The sequence below is a fragment of the Mandrillus leucophaeus genome, unplaced genomic scaffold, assembly GCF_000951045.1.
Source record: "Mandrillus leucophaeus isolate KB7577 unplaced genomic scaffold, Mleu.le_1.0 Scaffold236, whole genome shotgun sequence".
NCBI lineage: Eukaryota > Metazoa > Chordata > Mammalia > Primates > Cercopithecidae > Mandrillus > Mandrillus leucophaeus.
Genome location: NW_012102432.1, coordinates 3457975 through 3472951, shown reverse-complemented (window position 1 = coordinate 3472951; position 14977 = coordinate 3457975). Strand labels below are relative to the sequence as shown.

At 38.6% G+C, this 14977-nt stretch overlaps 1 protein-coding gene across 1 annotated transcript in view; it reads left to right on the top strand.

Moving 5' to 3' along the window:
* The window catches only part of CHD7 (chromodomain helicase DNA binding protein 7), a 129686-nt gene that overhangs the window by 46741 nt on the left and 67968 nt on the right, over nucleotides 1-14977 (top strand). Inside the window, exon 3 of the mRNA XM_011982173.1 lies at nucleotides 11284-11425. Within this exon, the coding sequence (XP_011837563.1) occupies nucleotides 11284-11425 (142 nt within the window). The remainder of the gene's footprint in view (nucleotides 1-11283; nucleotides 11426-14977) is intronic.

The following is a 14977-nucleotide window of genomic DNA, read 5'->3' as shown; positions in this document are numbered from 1 at the left end:
ATTGTTTCTCTTGATCTGATAAATTGAGTATCTTGCGTTGTAGTGTTGTTATACTAAGTGTAGAAAGGAAACAGCATCCCTGGAGCAAGGATAACTAGAGTGCATACAACTACATGTAAATTCTGAATAGCATAGTAGAATAATTATGTAAATTGAATATGCAGTGATGAAGGTAATAGGGGGTTTGGGTTATGTTAGTACTGGATTTGAATTGCCGTAGCAGTTTGCTTTTAAGCACTGGAATACAACAGTGGCAATTTTGTTTTGCAAAATGTTATGTGATACCAGTTATTTCCATCCTTGAATAAGTTAACTTGATGAATTTGTTTATACAGAAAATAATTTTCCTACAGAGAGCTAAAATAGAGGGAATAAACAGAACTGAAATGAAACATTTAGCACAGAACTGCTCACATCTTTACTCTGCAGCCCTGTATGCCATATCATTGCTGTGTTATACAAACAAGTGTGCTGTTCTTTGAGCGGGAGGTAAAGGAAGCGGCCCGAGGGTGCGCTAGCTTTCTCTGTGCTGTGTCACTGTCAGGGAGAGAGCTTGGTCTGCATCACTTAACACTCGCCATGGTAAAAGACATGTGAAGGCTGGCTGTTGTCAGGGGCTGATTTTCCTTGCATGTCTCCTCACTGCCTGGCACCCCATCTTGTTCTGTAAAATGGCAGAAGCTTGAATTTGTGACCATTGCCAGAGAACTGGCCTTTTTGACAACTAAAATATGATCATACATGTCTTTCCTCTGCAGGAGGACCTAAAAGAATCTGCCCAGAAACTGTTACATAGAGTGGTGGTGAAATAGGAAAAGAGTTCAGCATCACAGAAAAAGACATGTAAAACCTTGATGAGAAAAATGGGCCACATTCCTCTTCTCTATTCTGGCCGTATCTTTTTTCCCTTTCCCGTTTTATGTTAAATATATATTTTGTGTCGATTTTTCTAATGCTCTCCCCAGTTGTCCTTACAGCTTTCAAATATTGGTTGTTAATATTGAAAATAACAGCGAAACCATTTGTGGGTTGGAGAGGATGCCGTTTTGCATATGGAAGGATTCATGGAGCTAGAATATGAGGATTTGCATCCTTTTCAATGCATTTTCTGTTGTGCATGCATGTGCCTTGTGCGATGAGAAAGAATTTAGAGGAAGTGCTTCCTTTGAATGACTCTTGAAGGATTTAATGGTCCATTTAGCTATATAAAGATTCTTTGAATGTACAGAAAGAAGGGAACTTGGCCAAAGATTGTGACTTGACTACTGAAGCTGAAGTTAAATGAAACAACACAGACTTGCTGCTACTGCAGTTTCTAGGAATCCCTTTCGTTCCTTGTTCTGTACTCTGTCCCTAGAATTAAACTTAGTAGAAAACTAAAATGTTACTTTTCAATTAAGAGTGAAGTATTGTTTTTACATACTACTCTTATTTTAAAAAAAAAAAAAAACACATACAGTACCAGAAACATGTGAGGGAGCTTTTTGCAAATCATACTATCATTATCATTAATAGTAATAGTATTTATGTAGCAGCTTTCTCTGAGGAACTTAGCTTTTCAAATATTGCTTTCTCAGTTATGAGCTTAGAGAGTAGCAACGTTTACCTGAGAAATACTTTTATTCAGCCACCAAGTCCAATGGTGGTGTGTTTTTATAAACTAATACGTATTTTATGCTGTACTCTTGTATATATGAAATTTCTTAATAGAGATTAGGCACAAAAGTAACCCATTATGCTAATTTTGCTAGTAAGTACAAAAATCTAGACAGATGTCTTCCCGTCAGGTACATGGGTAATAAAGTAAATTAAACCCTCAGCCTTTCTTTACTTTTTTTTTTTTTTTTTTTGGTAGCTGTCCTGATGATTTTTTTATTCTTTATTTTACTCACATGCTATGATTTACTCTTGATGCAAGACATTGGACATTTGAAAAGACAGAACTAAATGTTTTGCACCCTGTGCCTGTGGAAGAGGGTAGAGATTTCTTACATGTGTGATGATAAATGAATCTTTGAGCCCTTTCAGTGTTGGTGCCCATGAACATAGTGTGGCTCTGTCTCCCGACCTGTCCTACCCAGTCTCTGGTTCATTAAATCCAAGCTCGTGCTCCCTTTCCTGCTGTCTCAAAGGCTGTCTTTTCTTCAACAAAAGGACCATAGGATCTTTTAAATCCCGAATCCTTCTTTCCTTTAGGGTAACCACCTCAAGGCCTTCCTTTTGCCAGCCAGCCTCAGTGGCCCCACTGTGGCCCTTCCTCTTTTTGATTTCATCTTAAACTGGCTGAGTAAGCAGGGTGAGAGAGTCATCAGCCGCTTTTAGTACAGAGCCTGGTGTCTTTGACGTGTGTGGTTCAGTTCATATCCATCAAGGGAAGAGAATGCCTAATAATACTGACTTTGAAAGCAAATTTGCCAACTCATTGTCTGTGCTAGATGCAGGGTGGGCTACATTGGGCCTGCTGGAAATTTGTTTTTGCCCATCCAGAGAACTGCAGTGGACTCCAAAGCAGTGGCCTTGTTGCCACTTTGGTTTACATGGAAGAAGGTGGTGTAGATCCCACTTTCAACTCCCACTGCACCTATCAAATGGAAGTTCAGATGTGAGGAGGCCATGAGCCACAGTGGGATATTAAAGGGAGATTTTTCTGGAGGCACATTCCTTGAAAGTCCTAAGTGGAGTTTTCAGGTGGAGTGTATGTTACCATACAGTACATGTGGTTATGATGTTAGGGCTGGCAGGTAAAGAGCAGAAGGAATCATAGGCTGATTTTATCTTTTATTTAAATAAGTCTATGTATGTGAAAATGAAGTGCTTTTGAAAAATGAAATTCTGTACAAATGCAGTTTGCACCTGATATGTGAAGATCTTTATGTTAGTTGTCTTCTGCCTGGACGAAGGCCCCTTTGAGTCTTCTGGTACTTGTGCAGAGCCACTGTGCAGAGCATCAGTCATCTGAAATGCCAGCCCTCACTTCAGCCACCTTTATGTAGAAGTCTGTGTGACAGCTTTCAGACGTTACGTAGGAAATGGAGAGTGCAAATCAAGAAAAAAGACACTGTGCTTTTTTGTTGTTGTTGTTTTTAAGTTAGACCACACCCTTAAACTTCCATAGAATACTAATTTTATGTGTAGCCCTGACTTGTATAGGAATAATATAATTTTGTGGGAGTTTGATTTCTCCTGTTGGGGTGGATGGTGGTAGTTTCTTCTTTGTTGTTTTTACCATTTATTTAATCTGCCGAAGTCTCATCTCATCTGTGGTACCTGATTGAAATGTGGGTGGGCAGCATGGCTCATTTGTTGTGTTAGCCTCCCTGGCAGATTAGAGACCATAATGATGAATCTAGGGAGGGGGTTTTGACTGCCAGAGTCCCCCTTCCTACTTCATAGGATTGCTGTGCATGAATAAGAGTGGCATCTTAAAATGTGGCACAGGTAGTCAAATGTGTGCCCTATAGTTTGGCACTTGGAAAGATACACTATGATAAAAGGCCATTGAAGGGCCTACTTTTTGCATCAGTTTTGTAGTGTCTAATTGGTTTAATTCTTTATGTTATGTCTAGGAAATGGAGAGTGTGAATCAAGAAAAAAGGCACTTTTTTTTTTAAAGTAAGACAACACCCTTAAATTTCCATTAGAATACTAATTTTATTTGTAGCCCTGACTTCTATAGGAACAATATAATTTCATGGGAGTTTGGCTTCCATTATAATGCCAGATGATGCCACGTAGCCAAAGTATTAATGTCGGTGTTAAGCTTCTATGATCAGATAGCTCATTAGCTAACTAGACTTCTTTTCCATGTTACTTCTGGCAGATCTGAATTTAATCCATAAAACTTGGTAACTCTTATAGATTTTCTTTCTTTTCTTTTCTTTTCTTTTTCTTTTTTTTTTTTTGTTTTTTGTTTTTTTTTTTGAAACGGAATCGCTCTGTTGCCCAGGCTGGAGGGCAGTGGCGTGATCTCGGCTCGCTGCAACCTCGGGTTCAAGCGATTCTACTGCCTCAGCCTCCCTAGTAGCTTGGGACTACAGGGGTGCACCACCACGCCCTGCTAATTTTTGTATTTTTAGTAGAGTTGGGGTTTCATCGTGTTGGCCAGGCTGGTCTCAAATGCCTGTCCTCAAGTGATCTGCCTGCCTCGGTCTCCCAAAGTGCTGGGATTACAGGTGTGAGTCACTGCACCCAGCCCCAGGTGACTTTTGTTTTTTGTTTTTGTTTTGTTTTGTTTTGTTTTTGAGACAGGGTCTTGCTCTGTCATCTAGGCCAACGTGCAGTAACACAGTCTCAGCTCACTGCAGCCTCAGCCTCCTGGGCTCAAGCAGTCCTCCCTCCTCCCACCTCAGTCTCTCTTTTTTTTTTATTTTTATTTTTTGATTCTTTCAGATCCAGACCTACAGAGACTTTTTTTTTTTTAATTTTTTATAGAGATGAGGTTTTGTCGTGTTACCCAGGCTGGTCTACAACTCCTGGCCTCAAACGGTCCACCTGTCTTGGCTTCCCAAAGTGCTGGGTTTACATGCTTGAGCCACTGTACCCAGCTGGTGACTAATTTTAAAGAACTTAAGACATTTATTAATTCTTCATTGAACTTGTACATTTGTTGTCCGTAAGTAAAACAGAATTCTTCCCTCTTCCTTTCCTGCTAACGGCTTTCCTCTTTCTTTTTCAGCTAGAAGAGTAGGGTAAATAATTTGTGGCTGGGGTTTAGGAGTTGAGGGTGGCGAGGCACCTGCTTGGAGTGAAGCATGTGAGTGCCAGGTCTGGCGCCTGAGAACCGAGGGTGCCTCAGGCTGCTGGGTGCAGAATTGCAGACATCTGGGCAGCGCACTGAGCACTACTGGGGCCTTCGCCAAAAGGATGCTGGATGTCTTGGTGTGAAGTTTTTGACCTCTGGGTTTATTATCTGTCATTCAGAGTTTGATTTGTCCCCTTCCTCATTAGTTTATTCTGTCGTCTACATTTTATTACATTCTAGTTTAGCTATTAAATTTTAGTGTTAGGACTTTCTTTAAGATTTTTATTTTGTGGGGTTGATTTTACTCTATGATGTACCAGATTTTATGCTGCTTTAATTGGCTTTTTAGAACTTCACACTTTATCTTTTTTTAGTTTGCCTTTTTGACTTTTAATTTTCTTTTTCATTGTCTAAAAAAACTTACCGAATAGTAGACAGGGCTTAAAGGAAATCCTCTGCTCTTAAGTTGAGAGGCTAGATACTCTCCTCTGCCAGCATTGAGCCCTTGGCCTCTAACATCTAGCTGTGTATTTTAGTGTGGCAGCTCAGATCATTTTAGAGTTGTATTTTGCCACAAACACCCTACATCACATTCTGTGTGGCATCCCATGCCACAAAAACATCTCTTTTACTTCTTATCCATTAGGTTCATTTCTTTATTCAAAGCCTTTTCAGGATATAAAGTGTAAGAATATGCTTTAATACCTTTCACTCTTCAAAAAGATTATAATGTAACATTTTGGAGAAGCTTGAGTCTCTGAAAACAAACCTGATTAATCCTCATGACCTAAGCCTTAAGGTTAAGTTTTCCTAATATGGTGAGAAACTTCACTAACTTATCCCATCTGAAGAGACTGAGAACTCCTTCCCATTTTCCAAACATTCTCATTAGCTGACCATATTCTCATCACATTTGGGTCCACAATCTGGTTCTTTTTCGAGTTTTCTTTCTATTCAGGACTTAGATCATTAGGCTGACACTAATCAGTGTTTAACTGTGTTCTATTTTGTAATAAATCAGGGCAGCTACCTGGCTTTCCAGTGAGCTATGGCACTTTGTATCAAGCTTTGTTTAGAAAGCCAACAGAAGGAATTAGTTGTCTATACTGAATCCATCCAACCCCATTTCAGGTAATATGACTAGGCCGTCCTTACGGACTTACAGTTGTAAGCTGAACATGACTCCTTGCATAAAGGTAGATTGCCTAGACTGTCTCTCCATGCGACAAATACTGCTCTCTGAATATAAAGTTTGTGTTCTTCTAATGCCTGCTTCTAAAAGTTTGCATTAAGTTGGTGTATGCTTTGGTGCCATTGGGGGTGACTGCAGAACTTAAGACGTTGGTCGCTTAGCTATGGACCCTGAGCACATCCAACTACCTACCAGTGTAACCCAGCTCTCATGATGAAATGTGAGATGTAAGTAAGGCTGGAGGAGGAACAGTGGCCCTTCGAACCTCCAGCAGCATCCTCAGAAAATATTCTCCATCTGATTACAAGGGCTTGTCTAAAATGAGTAGATGGCTGTATATCTCATTGTCTTGCCTCATGAGTGGATGGCTCTGTGTGTTAGTCTCTAGCCTCAGGAGTGGATGGCTCCGTGTCTCTTTAGCCTCACAAGTGGATGGCTCTACGTCTCTCTAGCCTCATGAGTGAATGGTTCCGTGTCTCTCTAGCCTCACAAATAGATAACTCCGAGTCTCTCTAGCCTCACGAGTGGATGGCTCTGCGTCTCTCTAGCCTCAGGAGAGGATGGCTCCACGTCTCTCTAGCCTCGTGAGTGGATGACTCCACATCTCTCTGGCCTCGTGAGTGGATGGCTCCATGTCTCTCTAGCTTCATGAGTGGATGGCTCTGTGTCTCAGCCTCTAGCCTCAGGAGGGGTGGCCTGCTTTTTGGTCATTATCAGTAATGATGTGAGATAAGGATCACAAAAGAAGTTTGTGAGTATGAAGGCAAGGTATGTAGATGGTATTCTTTTCTATTGGTTTTTTTAAAAATGCTAGGTTTCACTCTATGTTTTTAAACTTTAGCCCGATTTTACTGAGCTTTATAGGTGTTTCATCAAGGTAGGTGCGATGTGGGGAGTTCTTATATGAGTTAATGAGAAAAATATTTAGAGTAGTGCCTGGTACATACCCAGGGCTATGTATGTTTCCGCTGTTGTTATTGCTATTACTTGTACTGTTGTAACTAGACCAGTTAACAATTATAAGTAACCTACCAGAGTAGGCTCTAGAAATACAAACATAGTAAGACACAGTTCCTTCTCTGCTTGAGCTTATATGATAGTTGGAGAAAGACACACATATAGTACTTTGATTTTAATACATTGCAGTAATGTTACCACCAACTTGTGTGTATTTTACATATCCTTTGTATGGGGTACATCATGTGACACCATCCAGGGTGGAGTGAGGAGATCATATCTGATCCAGACCGTGGTGATTAGAAAATGCTTCTTGAAATGAGTGGTGTCTATGCTGAGTCTTGCAGATGAGTAGATTGGGATAAAAGTATAGGTAGAAGAGATACATGTGTGTTTTGGAGAATAGTTCTGTATGCCTGGAAGCATAAGAGGCAAAGGGTCTGGTACCCCCATATGGAGAATCTCAGACATTATATGTAGAGGTTTGAAGCAGAGGAATGCCCCAGTCAGATTTGCATTTCAGCTGGTTACTCTGGTGACTTGAGATGAGTTTTCAGGTGATGTTTTGGTGGCATTACCATGATGCTGAGGTGGGAAATGCAGAAGGCACAGCAGGTTTAGGAGAGGAATGAGGGCAGACCTGATTTCTTCTGGGCTGGTGCCATTCAGGGATGGAATTTACAGGTGTTCCCTGCACATGGCCTAGTTATTCTTCCCACTCACAGGCTGCCACATGGCTGTCGGCCTGAGCTAGGCCCATGAGTAGCCATCACTGCAGCTGTTAGAGGAGTCTTATGGTTCTGTATCTGCGTCAGGCAGCAGAGTGGCCTTATCTTCAATATTGCAATGTTGGTTTAAGTGATGTTACTTCTTAAAGACATTCTCATCCCCCCTACCTAGAACACTGGCCATTTTTATACATTCCAGCTTCTATTGTAATTTGGAAGAGGAATATATGTCTATGTTTTGGATTTGATGTTATAAAAGACTAGTTTTTACGCTTACAGATATAAACGATAACTATGCATGTGGACTCTCTGTCCTTTCTCCACCAGTCTGATGTTGTATAGCCCTGCATGTGGGGCATGAGGGTGATGAGGCAGTGGGGAGCTGTTGTGATTAATAGCCTGGGCGGGAAATGATATGTGTCTGAACTAAAGCAGTGGTCATGGGCGTGAGGAGGAGTGCATTGTGGGTCTGTTTGCTTGCATGTTCTTTTAGCAACTGCTTAGTAATATTGATGAAGGCTCTTCCTTCTATGTATGTTGCTTGAATGGTCATCCTTGGTGAAGGTGGGGTCCTGTCTGTAAGTCTCTGCAGCTGAATTGGCCCAAATGGGTCTGAGCCATGACCAGAGAATACTTCCCAGACTCAGCTGCTTGTTTTTCACATGAGTGTGGATGTTAACTGTCTGTGCCATTTTCTCATTTAAACCTCATAATAAATCTTGGAAGACTGTATAAATATTAACCTTATTTTACAGATGAGGAAACTGAGGCTCAAATTAAGTAACTTATCCATGGTCACAGCCTATAAATGACAGTTCGAACTGGAACTAAGGTTTGTCTTGACTCAAGTCAATGCTCATATCCACCATTCTAGATTACCTTTGTTTGTTAAAAGAAAAATCTTGACTTGGATATTTTTGGGCAAAGCAGTTTTAATACAACACTTAGTTGAAAATCACAATTAGCTTATTGCAGAATAGTAGCAAAGGCAATTTAATTTACATAACTTAATTTTGTCCTTGATGGTAATGTTGTAGGGTGGACACTGAAGATTTTGTTGCTTTTTTTTTTACTTCCTAGAGTGTTCTTTGATTTGTATATTGATGCATGGAAATGCTTAGCTGTCCCTTAACAACATGAGTAGTGCAAGGTCTGATGAGTTTAGAAATCTTTCCATACTCAGATCTGGGATAAGTGCTTCCCTTGGCTATAGGCTTTTTGTCTAAACATTTGGAGAGGGCCTGTCTGACTTTCAGCTATCTTGGAGGTTCCATACAGTTCATTCTTTGGAAGGGCAGACGGAAAATCATTAGCACTTCTCTCCTTCAGCAAATTGATGTTTCTTCAAACCTGGGCTCTGGTCGGTTTCCAGATAGTAAGCCTTTTACTCCTGTAGGACCATGCATGCAGGGCCTGGCAGCCCTCTAAATTAAACCGTGTACTTCACTCTGGTATAGAGAGGTCACCGTGAAAAGCATGAGCTGCCAACTCACTTTACCTGGCAGTGGTTCAACTCTTTGACAGGCCTACCTCTGATTTAAACAAATTTGAGAAATATGTAAAGTTTTGGAAGCAGTTTTGCACTGATTTGATAAAAGAAACCACAAAACACTGCAGCGCAGGTGTTGAGAATGTTTGAAAGCTGATTGAGGGAAGCAGATGGCTTTAGTCAGTGGCATCCAGCCAAAAGAGCAGGTGCTGGTCATGTGACCGCTGGTTACCAGGGTAATCTGATTGCTCTTGGCGTGCAGATGAAAGGAAAGGGGCCCAGTGTTCAGCTGTAGTATTGTATAATTTGTGGCAGTTAGAGCGGAAATAAATGCTGGAAATGGAACCTCATAGTAGGGGAGACTTCTGTCCATGTGTAGCGTAAACACTAGGACAGTTGGATGAGGAACGGTTGTATGGATTTTTTTTTTTTAATTTTAAAAATATTATGCTTTCTGTGGATCTTTTGAAGACAAAGTTTTTAGAGCATTTCCTTTTTCTTTTCTTTTAAATAAAAATAGCTTTTTAAACCTAACTGCCATTTGCTATAATCTTGAATTGCTATTTTCTTATGTAGCTATTTACTATGCTAAAATGTTAACAAAATAAAATAAAACTCTGAGTATCAAGAATAACTAATTTAAGATGATCAGATATTTTATTTAGTTGAAAAAATCCATTTTAGGTGTGTGATGGGTACTTTATTAACAATACTTTTGAAATATTTTACATGACATATGCTTTATTCTGAAAGCCTTATAGATATCTTGGCTTCTTCCTTTTGTAGTAGCCGACGGTAAAAACATGCTGTTTAATGCATTGTGTCAGCACATTTTCCTAAGAACTTACACATTTCAATAAATAAACTTTTTGAAGGTTTTTGAAATACAGCTTTTGTTTTTCACAATTTATTGGAATTTGAGGCTCCCTAGAAATATTTTTGAAAAATATCATTACTGAGGTTGGATTATTTTCAGTGTTGGATAACAAATAGTAATTGGTGTTAGAAAATTTGGAGCTGATGGCCAGGCGCAGTGACTCAGGCCTGTAATCTCAGCACTTTGGGAGGCCAAGGCAGGTGGATCACCTGAGGTCAGGAGTTCAAGACCAGTCTGACCAACATGGTGAAAGCCCATCTCTACTAAAAATACAAAATTAGCTGGGCGTGGTGGTACATGCCTGTAATCCAGGCTACTTGAGAGGCTGAGGTAGGAGAATCGCTTGAACCCGGGAGGCGGAAGTTGCAGTGAGCCAAGATCGTGCCATTGCACTCTAACCTGGGCAACAAAAGCGAAACTCCGTCTCAAAAAAAAAAAAAATTGGAGCTGATTTGGAAATAGAAATGGAAGGTAACACTAAATATACATTCTGAAAGAAAATCAGGTAAAGGTTCTAGAGGTAATGGCAAACTTAAAACATTTTTTTTCCTTAAAGTTTATGTCCTTTGTCTTATATAATATTCAAATTCTGCTAACATTTGTCAGCAGCATACTATGAAACATGCACTTTATTAGGGTTGCTTTACTGTATTTTTATTTTTCAGAGAACTATCTTTCAAAAAAAGGGCTAATTGTGATTATCTCAAAAAACATATAGCACCAAAATAAAGCTTATATTTAATTAAGAACACAACACTAACTAAAATTATGTACAACAGGAAATTGCTATATATTTTGATTATATTCTAAAAGATTATAAGTTGAACAAAAATGTAACTGGATGGTATAAAAGAGGATACCTTCTAGTACTGGTCGAAAGAGTACTTAAATAAGTGTGTAAAACTATCCACAAAAGATACAAAGAGATGATCATGATATCATTTTTCATGACAATTAAAAAAGTGTTGTGTACCTTAAAAACTTGATAGCAAAACTACTTCTTAATCTGATTTTTTATTATGGCTTGATGTTCTGGGGGGCATTTTGCACAAATATACTATGTGTGGTATAAGTTTTTGCATGCAATTTATTTTTAATTAGGTCATATATTTGCTAAAAGTCATTAATATGGAGTTTTGCCAGGAAAACTTAATTGGAAGTTGCATTTAACTGTAAATAGCCAATATGTATGAACTTAACAATTGTCATTGATACTTTTGGGATATTAATGTGGGAAATATAAGAGACATGCAGAGACACATTAAAAGTGAACACTAAGTGATCCACTTTGAATTCTAGTAATAAGAAACCTGACTCAGAAGCAAGTGCTTTGAAGAAAAAGGTCAACAAGGGAAAAACAGAAGGTTCTGAAAATTCAGACTTAGATAAAACACCCCCACCATCTCCTCCTCCTGAAGAAGATGAGGACCCAGGTGTTCAGGTAATATAATTATTGTGATCCCCGAGCCTTGGTCATTTAACATAGGTAACTTTAGCCATGTATGAAGTACACAAGACCTCCGCTATCTTGTTATAGAGATGCTTTTGAGATGTCTTCATTGTAGTCTGGAACATTATCTCCATAGTGATGTGGGGAGGGGGAGTGGGCGTGGAACAAGAAATTACACTCCTGACGAGAGTGGCTTGATTTTGCTATCTTTGATTCTATAATTAATAAGGCAGAGATTCTTCATTTATTTCTGTAAATGTATATTTTGCTGTCTATGTTATTGTTAACATATTGTTGAACATTTTGTGAATATACAGGCTCATATAAAACTTCATTCACATTTTAAAATTTCTCTAAAGTTTGGTTGATTGTCACTTTTTTTAATTTTGCAAAATTAAAAATCAAGATATAATTTGTAGTAGCTTGTCTAAAGTTTCTGACATCTGACAGTCAAAGTTGAGATATATTCATGTAATGTAACTCATGTAATACTAAAGTTTCTAAGAACAAGCCAGTGACTTTCCAAATGGCAACTCTGCAGAATATTCTCCTGACATTAGGAGAGTTTTATAGGAATGAGTTGAAATGCTAACCCTGAAGTAAACGTGAGGAATGTAGGTTTTTGTGTGTGAAGCATATTGCCTTCACTGATTGGACTGAGAAGGACCCTTACACGTGACAGTTAAAAATTATTTCCTTGTTAGGTTCCCTGGAAGCATGCCAGTGTAGTCCACTGGGATGGCTGGGAATGTAACTTATGTGAATGACATCTAACTTGCCAAGGAGCAGTTCCTGAAGAGTTGTCCTGCAGGAGGAAGCCAGCCTCTAGAAGCTTACTGGACTTTTTCTTATCGTTTAGTACACACTCAGGACTTTCCACCTGTACCCTCACCAGTCAGAAACAAACTATTTGTAGTGTGCAGCTCTATTCCAAAGAATTTCAGATATTTTTGGGTTTGGCTTTTTGTTTGTTAGAGTAGAACTCCCTGATATCTGTAACTTCACAGAATAGCCTTAAGCTGGACCTGAAAGGGAGGGAGAGAGAGAGAGATGGAGTGAATGAATGCGTTTTGGTTTGGTTTGGTTTGGTTGTGTAACTAACATAGTGATACTTTTGGCAGTGTGGGTTATTTTGTGATTTTATTTTATACATCAATGGAAAGATACTGGGAAGGTAAGTAGATACCATTTTTTAATTGCGTAGGCTGTTTTACAAGTAAAGCGTTTTAATGATTTTTATTTTTTTACTGGGATCTGGTCTTACCGAATCAAATGTTTTAATTATTTTGAGGTGTTTTTTTTAATCCTTAAGGGTATTTTCTCCTGATTTATGTTTGCTTAAAGTAGGACCTTTATGTCAATAGTATTTGGACAACATTAAGAATTTGTTTACATCAGTAGAGGAAATTCTGTTGTTCTTTCACAAATACTGCTATTGTTTTTTAAAAGTATGTTTATATTAATTCAGACTCAGATGGACCTTATGAAATACTAGCTTTAGGGTTTTTTTTTTTTCCTGCTGCATTTCAAATATGGAAAACTGCTAATCAATTCAAGTGAACATTGGTGTATGCTTTCTAATTGACTAAGGCCTAACTGTTACGTGTTCAATAGCTAATATAAGCAACCACACAAGATCTGACTTTGAAAGTTGTGCTTTCTTGATATGTCTGACACAGGAAGTGATGCTGACTTGTTGTTTATTATATTTCTTCCTGTAACACATGCATGAAGGGCTTAGCATTAAAATTCTTGAGTTTTGTGATTGATTTACTAAGGTCCATGTCATATAATTTTAACTAACTCAAAATTGTGTCACAAGTTACTTCAACAGTGAGGTCATGGAAACATTTAAATGTTCTATTTGTTATACCTGTTTTAAGTATCTTTTCTAAAGCAATCTGAGTTTAAAAAGTCGATCTATTATTTTAGTGTCAATTCAAAAGTTTTGAATTATGGTTTAAAGACAGTTCTTATATTTCATTTTGATTCGCAAAAATCTTTCAGATAATAATAGTTTACCAGATCACAATAGAAACATTGTGTATTAGATAATTTAATTTTACATTGGGGAATTGTGAAAGGAACCTTGATACTCAAAATAAATGTAAGATCAATTATTATTTTAAAACTAGAGAAGCCATGTAACATTAAAAAATTTGTATAAAATTGAGTTATAATTGTATTTTGGGGTGTTTTTACATATGAAATGACCTTGTATCCACTGCTAACTAACTCCATCACTATTGCCCAGATTTATATCACAAAGTTGATATGAGGAGGAACTTATATTTTAAAAGTTATACTTACCAACTCATAAATTTCTATTTAAAAAGAAGAAAGCACTCTGTCTTATTGCACTGAATGGAACCCTTCTTTAACGTCAGGGTAGGATTTAGCATAAAGTGGATTTGTCTTAGACCCTATCCAGTTACTTATATGGCACAACACTGTGACAGTGGGGCCTTAAGCAGGGAAACCTGATGAAACATCTGCAGGCAGATCACTAGGAGCCCATTCCTTCTTACTGGAATGGTGTAAAGATGGAAATATAAATGAATCCATTTAAATTGAGTTAAATTGACATATCAAATGAAATACAGCATATGCTAAATTTTGCAGTATTAAAATTGTTCTTGATAATGGCCTTTTATATCTTGAAGAAATTGGTGGTCCAGAAGTGAGGAATGGTAAAGTGGGCATGAGAGCAGGAGTAAGTAGGTCAGCTTTGGAAAGAAAAGGGAAGCTGTACAAGGTAACTGGGCCATTTTTCTTTGGAAAGCTGGAGCTGATTAATGATAACTTTAGTCCTACTAATTACATCTCACATTATTTACCATGTACTGTTCTAAAAGCTTCGAATGAATTCCCTTATGTGATCTTCGCAGTATTCATATGAGGTAGTTACTGTCATTAACCCCATTCTACAGACCAGGAGTCGTCCACAAAATTACTTGTCCAAGGTCACATGATAAGAGTCACATGGTAAGAGTCGAGGCCAGTTCAAACAAGAGCTCTTCGTTTTAGGACTTACAAGATCAAATTGCCACCTGAGATATGGGGAAGGATTGCAGATGGCAAAAGACTCTGCTGAAATCTCTGTTGCCTCCACCTGGGGTTGATTTGGGCAGTGCCAAAGCTTTGTCCTGTAGAGGAGGGTCCCAGGAGGAACCTCTGGCCCATGTCACTACTCCCTCCGTGTAAACCACAGGGAAGTCTCTTAATAAAGTTTTTCTAGAGTGGTCTCACGTCAGAAAAGTACTTTGCACCTCTGTGGCCACAGCTGTGTGTGGCTTGTAGCTAACAGTCTCTAACAATCTATTTGATGGTCATATTATACCGAGTTCATATTGTGAACTGTCTCAAATCCCTTTTTAAGAGCAGGGAGAACACAAACTTAATAAGATTTAAATCAATCAGTACCACTCTTTGGGGAAAAGTACTGGGATTGTGTTCATCCTAACTTGAGAGTTGGTAGTGCCTGTCTTGCTTTAGATGCGCACAATGTATGTTTTGCCTCTCTCTTCCTTACTGTCTCAACTT